This window comes from Eucyclogobius newberryi, unplaced genomic scaffold, assembly GCF_026437365.1.
Source record: "Eucyclogobius newberryi isolate DKJ021-1_F unplaced genomic scaffold, fEucNew1.0.hap1 SCAF_13, whole genome shotgun sequence".
In the NCBI taxonomy this organism is placed as follows: Eukaryota; Metazoa; Chordata; class Actinopteri; order Gobiiformes; family Gobiidae; genus Eucyclogobius; species Eucyclogobius newberryi.
In genome coordinates this window covers 4,275,950-4,291,691 of record NW_027315757.1, presented here as the reverse complement: position 1 = coordinate 4,291,691, position 15,742 = coordinate 4,275,950, and the positions used below count along the sequence as shown (strand labels likewise).

The 15,742-nt window shown below is 45.5% G+C and overlaps 1 protein-coding gene across 6 annotated transcripts in view; it reads left to right on the top strand.

The window, feature by feature from the left end:
* LOC140357840 (syntaxin-binding protein 4) overlaps positions 1-15,742 on the top strand; it is a 162,326-nt gene that overhangs the window by 103,501 nt on the left and 43,083 nt on the right. For all 6 annotated transcript variants that reach the window (XM_072442362.1, XM_072442363.1, XM_072442361.1 and 3 more), the window contains exons 12-13: positions 8,464-8,570; positions 12,608-12,704. In XM_072442362.1, coding sequence (XP_072298463.1) covers positions 8,464-8,570; positions 12,608-12,704 — 204 coding nt within the window. The remainder of the gene's footprint in view (positions 1-8,463; positions 8,571-12,607; positions 12,705-15,742) is intronic.

Genomic DNA, 15,742 nt, shown 5'->3' with positions numbered 1-15,742 from the left:
ATAACACAAAATGCTTTCTGTGGAGTCAGAGCTCATGTATTCTCTCTCACTAAAATCATACAGAGTTCATCTTAACTTATCCAATTAAGATGATGCTCGATAAAGCATGCCTTGGCTCACTGCTGACGGTTCACAGTGGATCATGACTCTGAGCTCTGATCACGATGGATCTGAAGGACACGTCTGTTTGGAGAGGAGCAAACGATCTGTCCTTTGCAGTACACGGTTTACAGCCCTAAAGTCATTCAGATCAATATTGTCCAATGCCCAAAGTTTGATCAAATTTTTATTTTGAGAAAGTGTACGTCCCGTCTCGGCTCAGGTACTTGCTCGGACACAAAGCCCAAAACGATGGAGAGACTGAGGCAGGACGTGTTAAACTGATAACTGTGAGCGGGATACCGCCACGCTCTGCTGTTGCTCTTCTGCTGGTGTCAGATTGCTCCTTCCTGACCTTAGGCTCCTGTCCTCTGACCTCTCATGCCTCTACACAATCTCCTGTGCCAAGCCTGGGTTTTAGCCAGTGTTTGTACGTCATCCAGGGGCCAATCCTGTTAAACAGATGAGCTTGTCTGAGCGAGCACAAGAGTAACAGTAACAGAGCTGATCATCCTGCGCCAGCCCACGGGACTTCCTGTGGGCGGGGCTAATGAGGATGCTCCAAGTGCATTGGAGAACGAGAGCGCTTGTAAGCCCATGTTAGAGTGTGAATGACGGTTGGTGGAGCGCATGCCTGCCATGTGCGGCCGCCGCAGCGTCGTGGCTTCTAATTCGACTCGGACATTATGCAGTATTCATCAGGTTAAAAAGTAGGTCTGCCCCTCCTGCTCGCTGCTCTCTAATCACAAACCTCTACTCTCAAGCTTTTAATCGGCATGTGTGTTTCCTCTAATACCACTGCTTCATGACACTATGGATTTCAGTAAATGCTTTGAAGCGCCTGGGCTGTAGGGAGTAAAGTAGTTCCTCTCCTGACCTTTTGGAGGGAAGTGTATAGTAATTAAAGGTTGAATAGAGGAATTTTAGTCGATTTGAGAAAGTCCCTCTGTTTTAATGCGCGTGCGCACTGTCACCACCACCCTCCTGTTCTTTCCGCGAGGCCGCCTGCCATCAAACCTCTTGCATGAGCATGCTACAGCTCTGCTGCTACACATGCGACGGATCGCATCGCATCTCTTGTCTCCCCAGATTTCCGACTCTTCTGAGCTCGAACACAGTCTTTCTCTGTCTTCCCTCAGCCCTTTATGTACTTGGCGGTCCGAAGCGTGGAGATACACTGAAGGAACTTGCTGGTAGCTTTGCTAAACACACATATCAACCACGCATGTGCAGCCAGGAGAACGTGCTGATATCCTGGGAACGAGCCAGAACGAGGCTGCAGGTGTGCAGGGGACGATTGACATGTGGAGAACTTCTCAGCTGTCCACGCCACAAGGAAATGAGATAGGTAGCAAAAATCCTCTATTCAACCTTTAAGTTTATAATGTAACTCTTTAAATGAACTAATACGTTACATGAGTAGGAGGAAAGATTGGTGGTGAAATGGGGTTTTTACTGGTAAAATGTAATTTTAGAGATTTTTGGCTGGCTGTCACATTAACTTTATTTCAAAGAGTTTGATTTCTTAAAGAGTTTGGCTATGTTCCGTGTTAGGTAGCGTCACTGTTAAAAGTTTAAAAAGGTAACTTGTTACGTTACCTCATTACTGTGTTACGCGTTAGAATACTCTTACGTTACCAATAATTTGCATAATTGTATAATCTTTCTCTTCCCACAACCTTGGTTATGTTGTTGATAATTGCAAAGAACTGTTTTATTGTGATGTATCTTCTCACAGTAATTGTTGTTAGAAAAGGTTTCAAAAGTAATTATCTGGACACTGTTTTTTAAATCTGATGGGACTGGCACTGCACTGAGCTAGAGACTTATTAACTCTTCCCCGCACAAGCCGACTACACCAGCAAAAGCCCCACCACCCATCCCCCCTCGCCTTTCACCTGGCATCTCCCATCGAAAGGATGCAATGGGTCTCAGCGTTGCCGGGATATTAAAGTCACAATAAAAATCAAACCAACCCAGGGCCCTGTGTTAAAGGTGGTATGGACGATTTTTTTCAGCAAACGCATAAAACGCACCTACCGCTCACCTGCAGCCGCGTCAGGCTCGTCCCCACGTTTCTGCGTGCCTAAGCGCATGGATCTATCATAATATAGTTCCCTCAGTGTACGGGGCAAAATGAAGACGGAGAAAGACAGTTCGAGCTGACGCAGAAGTGGACAGAAATCTACGGGAGACGAGCGATGCGATGCGCTCCGTCGCGCTAATAAACAAACGCACGTGTGTGTTGTATCAGTCCGCACGGGGGAGTGCGCATGCGCACTTCCGCCTGCGTTCTCAAATCGCCGAAAAATCGTCCATACCGCCTTTAAAACAGCCCCCCCAGTGCTATTTTTGTAGTCACATCATACAGACTAAAAATGCTATAAATCCCACATTGCAAAAAATAACCCTAAAACCACCTAAACACTTACACTATAAACTCACTTTGCACCTGTAACTGACAAAACTGTCCAGGAGATCATCACCAGTCTGATCTACATGCTGCCTCCATGTGTTACCCTCCAGATTTCTAAAGTCTGTGCTAAACAATTTATTAGCACCACTCACTCACATAGTTAACATGTCCCTTCAATCTGGAACATTCCCAATGTCTTTGAAAACTGCGGTCATAAAGCCTCTCCTAAAGAAGAGCAGTCTTGATGCCGCAGTACTGAGTCATTACCGGCCCATCTCTAATCTGACATTTTGGGGCAAAGTCCTTGAAAAGGTTGTTTACAACAGCTCACAGATTTCCTCTTAATAAACAACTCATTTGATGTTTTTCAGTCAGGTTTTAGACCTCAGCAAAGCACTGAGACTGCTGCCTTAACAATGACACGGGCAAAGCCTCAGTCTTAATTCTGTTAGATCTGAGTGCTGCTTTTGACACTGTTGATCATGGGATCCTCTTACAGAGACTAGAGGACTGGGTGGGCATCACTGGCACTGCCCTAAACTGGTTAAGGTCCTATCTGGAAGACAGGAAGTACTTTGTTGAAATTGGTAACTATGCCTCGGACCACATGCCCCTGACCTGTGGAGTGCCCCAACGGTTAATCCTGGGACCTCTTCAGTTCAACCTCTACATGCTGCCGTCAGGTAGGTTGATACGCAGTGAAAATGTGTCCTATCACAATGATGCAGACGAGTCACTGTCTATGTTTCACTGTCGCAGGTGAATATGGACCAGTGGATTCACTCTGTCACTGCATCCAACAGATCAGTGTGTGGAGCAAAACAACTTTCTCAGAATCAGAATAAAGTTTATTGCCATTTGTCAATGAGCATGATTCACGGACATAGGAACTTGTCCTGGTGCAACACAAACAACAAACACTGAACAATGAATACAAAAAACAATGGACAATAAATAACTACAGGGTATTAAAAATAGGTAAGTAGAGTTAAAAATAGACATGATATGTACATAAAATAAAATAAGTAGTGCAATAAAAAGTGACCGTGCATTGAGTGCAGTGCTTAGGCAGTGTTCATGAGTACAACGGCAGAGGGAAAGAAACTGTTCCTATGGCGGGAATAGGGAGGATACGGAGCGGTTCAAACAGCCAATCACCTTCTCAGCAGAGCGCACAATGCGCTGTAGTCTCTGTTTGTCCCTGGTTGTGGCTCCAGCGTACCACACGATGATGGAGGAGGTGAGGATGGACTCGGTGATGGCCGTGTAGAACTGCACCATCATCTCCGCTGGCAGCTTTGCTTTCTTCAGCTGCCGCAGGAAGTACATCCTCTGCTGGGCCTTCCCGGTGAGGGAGCTGATGGTGAGCTCCCACTTGAGGTCTCGGGTGATGGTGATACCGAGAAAGCGGAGGGAGTCCACAGTGGAGATGGGGGAGCCCGAGATGGTGAGGGGGGGCTGGGGGGCTGTGACTTTCCTGAAGTCCACGATCATCTCCACTGTTATATGGGCATTGAGCTCCAGGTTGTTACCGCTGCACCAGGACACCAGCCGGTCCATCTCCCTCCTGTAGGCAGACTCATCCCCGTCCGAGATGAGCCCGATGAGGGTGGTGTCGTCTGCAAATTGAATTTGTTTTACAGAGGCGTGGCTGGAGGTGCAGCAGTTCGTGTACAGGGAGAAGAGCAGGGGAGAAAGTACACAGCCCTGTTCGCGGATTGGATTTGCAAAATAGTCTGCATACATCCTGTTCTTGAACTGAGAGAGGGGTGGGGGAGGTGGGGGGGACCCGGGTTGGGTTGGCAGAGGTGGCCACAGTGGGGGAGGAGGTGTCAAATCTGCAGTAGAAAGTATTTAGTTGTTGGGCCATTTTTCTGTCATCTACAGAAGGGGGGGGCTCTGGACTTGTAGTTTGTGAGAAGCCGGAGCCCACTCCACACAGAGGCGGGGCCACTCCACACAGAGGCGGGGCCACTCCACACAGAGGCGTTGAACGAGAACTGCTGCTTCAGACTTGTGTTGTACTCTCGACTCCTCCCTGCTAAATCTGTACTTTGCCTCTTTGTCGCGCTCTCTGTCACCGGCCCTGTGTGCGGCCTCCTTCTGCCGCCTCAACTGCCTCAGTTTGGGTGTGAACCAGGGTTTGTCGTTGTTGAAGGTGACTTTGGTGTGTGATGGTTTAATGCTGTCCTCACAGAATGTATGATGTCACAGTGTCCGTGTAGTCATCCAAACAATCTGTGGCAGCTCTGAAAACCTCCCATTCTGTGATGTCCAAACACGCTCGTAGCTCCTCCTCCACACTGTAGGTTTACAGAGCTTCAGCCTCTGTCTGTACGTGGGGATCACGGCGCAGAAGGCGTTGCTGACTGTTTTGTAACAGTGATCCAGCGTGTTCTGGTCTCTGGTCAGGACTTTAATAAACTGTCTGTACTTTGGTAGTTCGTGGCTGAGATTCCCCTTGTTAAAATTGCCCTGGATAATGCAATCCAGATAGGTCTGCTTTACTTTTCTGATCCGCACGCTCCAGCTGAACTAAGACTGAAATCTGGCCACAGAAACAAAGAGAAAGTGTTAGCGTCACCTCCAGAGTCTCACTCTAAAACCTACAAATCAAGTTAGAAATCTGGGGCTAATAATGGCCTCAGACTTGAATTTTAACACATCAAATCAATAACATCAGCAGCTTTTTACCATCTAAAAACATGACCAAAATCAAAAATATAGGGTCAAAACCAGATTTGGAGAGACTTATCCATGCGTTTGTCTCCAGTAGATTAGACTACTGTAACGGCCTGCTCACTGGTCTCTCCAAACGAGCTGTAAAACAGCTGCAGTTCATCCAGAACGCTGCTGCTCAGGTCCTGACTAGAACCAGGAAGTACCATCACATTAGTCCTGTTCTCAGGTCTCTGCACTGGCCCCTGTGGCTCAGAGAAGAGACTTTAAAGCAGCTCTGCTTGTGTACAAGTCTCTCCATGGCCTAGCACCAAAGTACATCTCGGACATGTTAGTGCCATATGAACCATCTCGGACTGTGAGGACCTCAGGGACCGGCCTCCTGCTGGTGTCAGAGTGAGGACTAAACATGGACCGGCCTCCTGCTGGTGTCAGAGTGAGGACTAAACATGGACCGGCCTCCTGCTGGTGCCAGAGTCAGGACTAAACATGGACCAGCCTCCTGCTGGTGCCAGAGTCAGGACTAAACATGGAACAGCCTCCTGCTGGTGCCCAGAGTCAGGACTAAACATGGACCGGCCTCCTGCTGGTGCCAGTCAGGACTAAACATGGGCCGGCCTCCTGCTGGTGCCAGAGTCAGGACTAAACATGGACCGGCCTCCTGCTGGTGCCAGAGTTAGGACTAAACATGGACCGACCTCCTGTTGGTGCCAGAGTCAGGACTAAACATGGACCGGCCTCCTGCTGGTGCCCAGAGTCAGGATTAAACATGGACCAGCCTCCTGCTGGTGCCCAGAGTCAGGACTAAACATGGACCGGCCTCCTGCTGGTGCCAGAGTCAGGACTAAACATGGACCGGCCTCCTGCTGGTGCCAGAGTCAGGACTAAACATGGACCGGCCTCCTGCTGGTGCCAGAGTCAGGACTAAACATGGACCAGCCTCCTGCTGGTGCCAGAGTTAGGACTAAACATGGACCGACCTCCTGTTGGTGCCAGAGTCAGGACTAAACATGGACCGGCCTCATGCTGGTGCGAGTCAGGATTAAACATGGACCAGCCTCCTGCTGGTGTCAGAGTGAGGACTAAACATGGACCGGCCTCCTGCTGGTGCCAGAGCCAGGACTAAACATGGAACAGCCTCCTGCTGGTGCCCAGAGTCAGGACTAAACATGGACCGGCCTCCTGCTGGTGCCAGTCAGGACTAAACATGGGCCGGCCTCCTGCTAGTGCCAGAGTCAGGACTAAACATGGACCGGCCTCCTGCTGGTGCCAGAGTTAGGACTAAACATGGACCGACCTCCTGTTGGTGCCAGAGTCAGGACTAAACATGGACCGGCCTCCTGCTGGTGCCCAGAGTCAGGATTAAACATGGACCAGCCTCCTGCTGGTGCCCAGAGTCAGGACTAAACATGGACCGGCCTCCTGCTGGTGCCAGAGTCAGGACTAAACATGGACCGGCCTCCTGTTGGTGCCAGAGTCAGGACTAAACATGGACCGGCCTCCTGCTGGTGCCAGAGTCAGGACTAAACATGGAGCGGCCTCCTGCTGGTGCCAGAGTCAGGACTAAACATGGACCGGCCACCTGCTGGTGCCAGAGTTAGGACTAAACATGGACCGACCTCCTGTTGGTGCCAGAGTCAGGACTAAACATGGACCGGCCTCCTGCTGGTGCCCAGAGTCAGGATTAAACATGGACCAGCCTCCTGCTGGTTCCCAGAGTCAGGACTAAACATGGACCGGCCTCCTGCTGGTGCCAGAGTCAGGACTAAACATGGACCGGCCTCCTGCTGGTGCCCAGAGTCAGGATTAAACATGGACTGGCCTCCTGCTGGTGCCAGAGTTAGGACTAAACATGGACCGACCTCCTGTTGGTGCCAGAGTCAGGACTAAACATGGACCGGCCTCCTGCTGGTGCCCAGAGTCAGGATTAAACATGGACCAGCCTCCTGCTGGTGCCCAGAGTCAGGACTAAACATGGACCGGACTCCTGCTGGTGCCAGAGTCAGGACTAAACATGGGCCGGCCTCCTGTTGGTGCCAGAGTCAGGACTAAACATGGACCGGCCTCCTGCTGGTGCCTAGAGTCAGGATTAATAATGGACCGGCCTCCTGCTGGTGCCAGAGTCAGGACTAAACATGGACCGGCCTCCTGCTGGTGCCAGAGTCAGGACTAAACATGGACCGGCCTCCTGCTGGTGCCAGAGTCAGGACTAAACATGGACCGGCCTCCTGCTGGTGCCAGAGTCAGGACTAAACATGGACCAGCCTCCTGCTGGTGCCAGAGTCAGGACTAAACATGGACCGGCCTCCTGCTGGTGCCAGAGTCAGGACTAAACATGGACCGGCCTCCTGCTGGTGCCAGAGTCAGGACTAAACATGGACCGGCCTCCTGCTGGTGCCAGAGTCAGGACTAAACATGGACCGGCCTCCTGCTGGTGCCAGAGTCAGGACTAAACATGGACCGGCCTCCTGCTGGTGCCAGAGTCAGGACTAAACATGGAGCGGCCTCCTGCTGGTGCCAGAGTCAGGACTAAACATGGACTGGCCTCCTGCTGGTGCCAGAGTCAGGACTAAACTTGGACCGGCCTCCTGCTGGTGCCAGAGTCAGGACTAAACATGGATAATCTGTGTTTCAGTTTTATGCAGCTAAAATCTGGAACATTCTTCCTGAAGATGTGAGACAGGTTCTACTCTGACAATGTTCATATCGAAGATAAAAACAGTTTTGTTTAGCTGTGTTTATGACTGAAAGGATTTTCTTCTTCTTCTTCTCTTTTATGTCTTAAACTGTTTTGTGATTTCTGTCATTTCTTTGTGATTTTAATGCATTTTTCCAGTCGTGTGAAGCACTTTGAATTGCCTTGTGTATGAAATGTACTCTACAAATAAACTTGCCTAGAGAAGTCCTAAACAAAGGAGTTTGAACCTAAAATATATTTTTCTCAGACAATACCATGAAATGGAAGATGACCTCAAATACTGTCCAGATAAATGACCTTTGACACCTGTGAGATCTCCTGGACCAATGAGGGATTATATGATTATTTATTGTAACTCTAAAATGTAATATAGAGACATCCCTATACAAAAGATCAACCCCACAATCAACTCTCAAGACATTCACATAAATGCACTCTCTCTGGCCTCATCAGTCAATTCATCTCCACCAGCTTTCTCTAACAGATCTACCACATCTATCACTCTCTTTGCCAAAGTCAGGGTTTGTTATCGAAGTTCACTGCATTGAGCCTTGTCTTCTCTGTCCTTCAGAGTCAGCGAGTCAAAGGTCACCCACGGATCAAAGGTCGCCCACAGGGACCAAGCCCAAGATCACCCTGGACCCTTACATCCGACTTAAGGCCGACAAACTGGACCTGGTGAGTCCTCGTCCCAAAGGAACACTTTTACTCTAGTATCATACTAGTACTATAATATAGTGTAGTGCAGTACAGTACAACATGGTGTGGTACAGTATAATATAGTGTAGTGTAGTGCAGTACAACATGGTGTGGTACAGTATAATATAATATAGTGTAGTACAGTACAGTACAACATGGTGTGGTACAGTATAATATAGTGTAGTGTAGTGCAGTACAACATGGTGTGGTACAGTATAATATAATATAGTGTAGTGTAGTGCAGTACAACATGGTGTGGTACAGTATAATATAATATAGTGTAGTACAGTACAACATGGTGTGGTACAGTATAATATAGTGTAGTGCAGTACAACATGGTGTGGTACAGTATAATATAGTGTAGTACAGTACAGTACAACATGGTATGGTACAGTATAATATAGTGTAGTGCAGTACAGTACAACATGGTGTGGTACAGTATAATATAGTGTAGTGTAGTGCAGTACAACATGGTGTGGTACAGTATAATATAGTGTAGTACAGTACAGTACAACATGGTATGGTACAGTATAATATAGTGTAGTGTAGTGCAGTACAACATGGTGTGGTACAGTATAATATAGTGTAGTGTAGTGCAGTACAACATGGTGTGGTACAGTATAATATAGTGTAGTGCAGTACAACATGGTGTGGTACAGTATAATATAGTGTAGTGCAGTACAACATGGTGTGGTACAGTATAATATAGTGTAGTGTAGTACAACATGGTGTGTACAGTATAATATAGTGTAGTGCAGTACAACATGGTGTGGTACAGTATAATATAGTGTAGTGTAGTGCAGTACAACATGGTGTGATACAGTATAATATAGTGTAGTGCAGTACAACATGGTGTGGTACAGTATAATATAGTGTAGTGCAGTACAACATGGTGTGTACAGTATAATATAGTGTAGTGCAGTACAGTACAACATGGTGTGATACAGTATAATATAGTGTAGTGTAGTGCAGTACAACATGGTGTGGTACAGTATAATATAATATAGTGTAGTGCAGTACAACATGGTGTGGTACAGTATAATATAGTGTAGTGCAGTACAACATGGTGTGGTACAGTATAATATAGTGTAGTGTAGTGCAGTACAACATGGTGTGGTACAGTATAATATAGTGTAGTGCAGTACAACATGGTGTGGTACAGTATAATATAGTGTAGTGTAGTGCAGTACAACATGGTGTGGTACAGTATAATATAATATAGCGTAGTGCAGTACAACATGGTGTGGTACAGTATAATATAGTGTAGTGCAGTACAACATGGTGTGGTACAGTATAATATAGTGTAGTACAGTACAACATGGTGTGGTACAGTATAATATAGTGTAGTGCAGTACAACATGGTGTGGTACAGTATAATATAGTGTAGTGCAGTACAACATGGTGTGTACAGTATAATATAGTATAGTACAGTACAACATGGTGTGGTACAGTATAATATAGTGTAGTGCAGTACAGTACAACATGGTGTGGTACAGTATAATATAGTGTAGTGTAGTGCAGTACAACATGGTGTGGTACAGTATAATATAGTGTAGTACAGTACAACATGGTGTGGTACAGTATAATATAGTGTAGTGCAGTACAACATGGTGTGGTACAGTATAATATAGTGTAGTACAGTACAACATGGTGTGGTACAGTATAATATAGTGTAGTACAGTACAACATGGTGTGGTACAGTATAATATAGTGTAGTGTAGTGCAGTACAACATGGTGTGGTACAGTACAATATAATATAGTGTAGTACAGTACAGTACAACATGGTATGGTACAGTATAATATAGTGTAGTGTAGTGCAGTACAACATGGTGTGGTACAGTATAATATAGTGTAGTGCAGTACAACATGGTGTGGTACAGTATAATATAGTGTAGTGCAGTACAACATGGTGTGGTACAGTATAATATAGTGTAGTGTAGTACAACATGGTGTGTACAGTATAATATAGTGTAGTGCAGTACAACATGGTGTGGTACAGTATAATATAGTGTAGTGTAGTGCAGTACAACATGGTGTGTACAGTATAATATAGTGTAGTGCAGTACAACATGGTGTGTACAGTATAATATAGTATAGTACAGTACAACATGGTGTGGTACAGTATAATATAGTGTAGTGCAGTACAGTACAACATGGTGTGGTACAGTATAATATAGTGTAGTGTAGTGCAGTACAACATGGTGTGGTACAGTACAATATAATATAGTGTAGTACAGTACAACATGGTGTGGTACAGTATAATATAGTGTAGTGCAGTACAACATGGTGTGGTACAGTATAATATAGTGTAGTGTAGTGCAGTACAACATGGTGTGGTACAGTATAATATAGTGTAGTACAGTACAGTACAACATGGTATGGTACAGTATAATATAGTGTAGTGCAGTACAACATGGTGTGATACAGTATAATATAGTGTAGTGCAGTACAACATGGTGTGGTACAGTATAATATAGTGTAGTGCAGTACAACATGGTGTGGTACAGTATAATATAGTGTAGTGCAGTACAACATGGTGTGTACAGTATAATATAGTGTAGTGCAGTACAACATGGTGTGATACAGTATAATATAGTGTAGTGCAGTACAACATGGTGTGGTACAGTATAATATAGTGTAGTGCAGTACAACATGGTGTGTACAGTATAATATAGTGTAGTGCAGTACAACATGGTGTGGTACAGTATAATATAGTGTAGTGCAGTACAACATGGTGTGGTACAGTATAATATAGTGTAGTGCAGTACAGTACAACATGGTGTGGTACAGTATAATATAGTGTAGTGTAGTGCAGTACAACATGGTGTGGTACAGTACAATATAATATAGTGTAGTACAGTACAACATGGTGTGGTACAGTATAATATAGTGTAGTGCAGTACAACATGGTGTGGTACAGTATAATATAGTGTAGTACAGTACAACATGGTGTGGTACAGTATAATATAGTGTAGTGCAGTACAACATGGTGTGATACAGTATAATATAGTGTAGTGCAGTACAACATGGTGTGGTACAGTATAATATAGTGTAGTGCAGTACAACATGGTGTGTACAGTATAATATAGTGTAGTGCAGTACAACATGGTGTGGTACAGTATAATATAGTGTAGTGTAGTGCAGTACAACATGGTGTGTACAGTATAATATAGTGTAGTGCAGTACAACATGGTGTGATACAGTATAATATAGTGTAGTGCAGTACAACATGGTGTGATACAGTATAATATAGTGTAGTGCAGTACAACATGGTGTGGTACAGTATAATATAGTGTAGTGCAGTACAACATGGTGTGTACAGTATAATATAGTGTAGTACAGTACAACATGGTGTGGTACAGTATAATATAGTGTAGTGCAGTACAACATGGTGTGATACAGTATAATATAGTGTAGTGCAGTACAACATGGTGTGGTACAGTATAATATAGTGTAGTGCAGTACAACATGGTGTGTACAGTATAATATAGTGTAGTGCAGTACAACATGGTGTGGTACAGTATAATATAGTGTAGTGTAGTGCAGTACAACATGGTGTGGTACAGTATAATATAGTGTAGTGCAGTACAACATGGTGTGATACAGTATAATATAGTGTAGTGCAGTACAACATGGTGTGGTACAGTATAATATAGTGTAGTGCAGTACAACATGGTGTGGTACAATATAATATAGTGTAGTGTAGTGCAGTACAACATGGTGTGGTACAGTATAATATACTGTAGTGTAGTGCAGTACAACATGGTATGGTACAGTATAATATAATATAGCGTAGTGCAGTACAACATGGTGTGGTACAGTATAATATAGTGTAGTGCAGTACAACATTGTGTGGTACAGTATAATATAGTTTAGTACAGTACAACATGGTGTGTCCAAACATCTTAAAATAAGATGAAATCAAGAAGTAGAGAAAGTTTTTTCAAATTTTGAGTGTGTGTGTGTGTGTGTGTGTGTGCGTGCGTTTGTGTCCTGACATGTGTGTGTTCTGCAGGCGCTCCGTTTCCTGGGGTTAGAGGTCACAGAGGAGCAGAAGAATAAGCTGCGTCTGGTGCTGAGTCCGGACCCCCAGGGCAGTGTGTCGTATGGAGGTACAGGTCACTCTTACATACTTCACACACGTTTCAAAACAGGAGTCTCATTTAGTGTGAGTGTCATAGTGTCGGTCCAGTCCTTAATCATCGGCACAGTTTCAGTTTTATGGTGATTTTGTTCCAAAGTTATCCATTTATTGTGTCCATGGCAGGAGTTCCAAAAGTCATTCTCAATCTGCGGATCTCGATTTATCCTATGCTGGGCTGAGAAAGCCCTGCCCACCGGACAGACCCTCCTGATAATAGCCCTCTGATCACCCCCAGGACTTTACAACACATTGACAAAGCAGTGCCCACCAGACGGTAAAAATATGTCGAAAAATATGGGAATGCTCTCTCAGCCTGTGGTCACCCTGCTTGGGCTCCCAACAGAGTTAAAACAGCCAAAAACTGGACAAAAGGGAAACAGAGCCAAAAAGGAATGCTGTCTCTACCTCTCATGAGCCTGGACAGAATGACTTTCCTGTTTATTTTAAACCGGGCAACACTTGAAGACAAAAACTGGTTCATCTCAAGGACAAGATGAGGACAGTTCATAGATGAATAGACACGATTAGATTAGGAGGCTCCCCCTACTTCCTCTGAGTAGATGCACAGATTGAGGATGACCCTTGGATTAAAGTCGAAACATCCAGATGATACAACAATCCTGGACGAATGAGGTTAGGTTAGGAGTCTTTATTCGTACCCTTGGGTAAATTGGTTTGCAATGATTAAGAGACATCAAACACACATATACACATATACATGCACACAGTATAAAAAACACACATAATGGATAAATAAATTGCGCAGAGTGAACTTGTTTAAGAGGACAATAGCTGCTGGGATGAAACTGTCTCTATCACTTGGTCCTGCATTTTGGCACGTCCAGTTTTTGCCCCGATGGCAGGTACTGAACCAGAGCGTTCGGGGCGCGGCTCCTGAAACAGAGCGTTCGGGGCGCGGCTCCTGAAACAGAGCGTTCGGGGCGCGGCTCCTGAAACAGAGCGTTCGGGGCGCGGCTCCTGAAACAGAGCGTTCGGGGCGCGGCTCCTGAAACACAACGTTCGGGGCGCGGCTCCTGAAACACAGCGTTCGGGGCGCGGCTCCTGAAACAGAGCGTTCGGGGCGCGGCTCCTGAAACAGAGCGTTCGGGGCGCGGCTCCTGAAACACAGCGTTCGGGGCGCGGCTCCTGAAACAGAGCGTTCGGGGCGCGGCTCCTGAAACAGAGCGTTCGGGGCGCGGCTCCTGAAACACAGCGTTCGGGGCGCGGCTCCTGAAACAGAGCGTTCGGGGCGCGGCTCCTGAAACAGAGCGTTCGGGGCGCGGCTCCTGAAACAGAGCGTTCGGGGCGCGGCTCCTGAAACACAGCGTTCGGGGCGCGGCTCCTGAAACAGAGCGTTCGGGCTGGTACATATAGACTCCATACTTGGTGTGGTCGTCCGTCAGCTCGCCAGCCCATTTCACAATTTGAGAGCATTTTAGTTCTTCACTGACACATTTCCAAACCAAGATGACAAGCAGAAGACTAAGATGGACTCAATGAAAGCAGAATAAAACATAAGAGTTTTGTCCACAGTTTCCTGGACAGTGGTGTCCCTTCTTACTCAGAGCCTCACAGTTGGCATCAAAGTCAAGACTAGTCAATGATTGTGTCCAGGTACTTATCCTGGTCACCAACTCCACACTCTGACCATTGACTGTGAACGCTTCAGAACAGTGTGTGCTTTTTCTAAAATCAACGACTGTGTCTTTCATATTCAAAAGCAGTGAGGACTCCTGCTGAGTCTTGTACAATTGGCCCATGGCTGGTGTCGCCCCCTCCTGGAGCAGGCTCACAATGACAGAGCATACTGTATACAGGATGAACAACAAGAGTGAAAGGACACGCCCTTGTGGTGGGCCAGTACAACTACAGATTGGGTCAAACAGCGTTCCATTGATCCTTGTTCTTTGTATCCTGTCAGTTAAAAAGCTGAGAATCCACCCACAAGACTTCTGCTCCAGTTCAGATCCTTTCAGAGATGATGGATGAATATGGGGCTGGACGGTGTTGAACGCCTGCCATGAGCTTTGTGTCCATCCTGGTGGTTAAGAACCAGATTCAATAAAGCAACAGTGGCATCCTCAACTCCACTGTGGCCTGTAAACTGTAAAGGGTCAACCAGCCCCTCAGTTGACCTCAGGACTCTAGCTCTAATCATTTTCACAAATGTTTTAATTCCAACCGACGTAAGGGCAACAGGTCTATCGTCTTCAAGAGCTTTTGGACACTTTTGTTTTGAACAGGGACAATCGTGGCATCTGTCCACACTTTGGGCACCATCTGTTCTCTTAAAGAAGTGTTGAAGATGAAATGAAAGATGAGTTCTGCCGCACATGTTCTTAGCAGACGGGATGACGCGCCCTGTTTCTAAGAGACTCTTACTTTACTCACACTATTGACACAGAGGAATTCTATGAAGTATCGAGTACATTCCCATGGCCAGTGAAGATCTGATAACTGGAGTAACCACATGACTCAGTAATTAGATCTGATTATTGGTGTGTGGTTCAAAAACACTGGGGACACGTGTCAGTCAATCCGGACAAAGTACAATGTATTTCAAAATAACTTTCAATCTTTAACATTTTCTCTTTCATTTTTGTCTTTGCCACATTACTTTGCCCTTTTTTTGCATAATTTTCTTAAAAACTGCACAATCTGAATGAAATCAGATTACTCACACCAGATGGAAGTGTTTACATGACAAGGATGGCACAATATATTGCAAAAGTATTGATATCGCAACAACCTAAATATATGCAAATAAAACCAAATATCAAATGCACATGCATAATGTTCATTAATATGTGTTGTCCCTTTGACAGTAAAGAAAAGAAAAAATAAGAAACAAAAGGAAAATGTAGAAAAATGCAGATTTGATTCATGATTTTCCTTATTAAGTCTAAATTAGCTTTGACCCAGTCACAGTTTTGTCGCAGAATTTGACACATTTCAAAATCTAATCCATCAACTCTTCTCAGCTGTGCAGACGTGTATGTTCAAAAT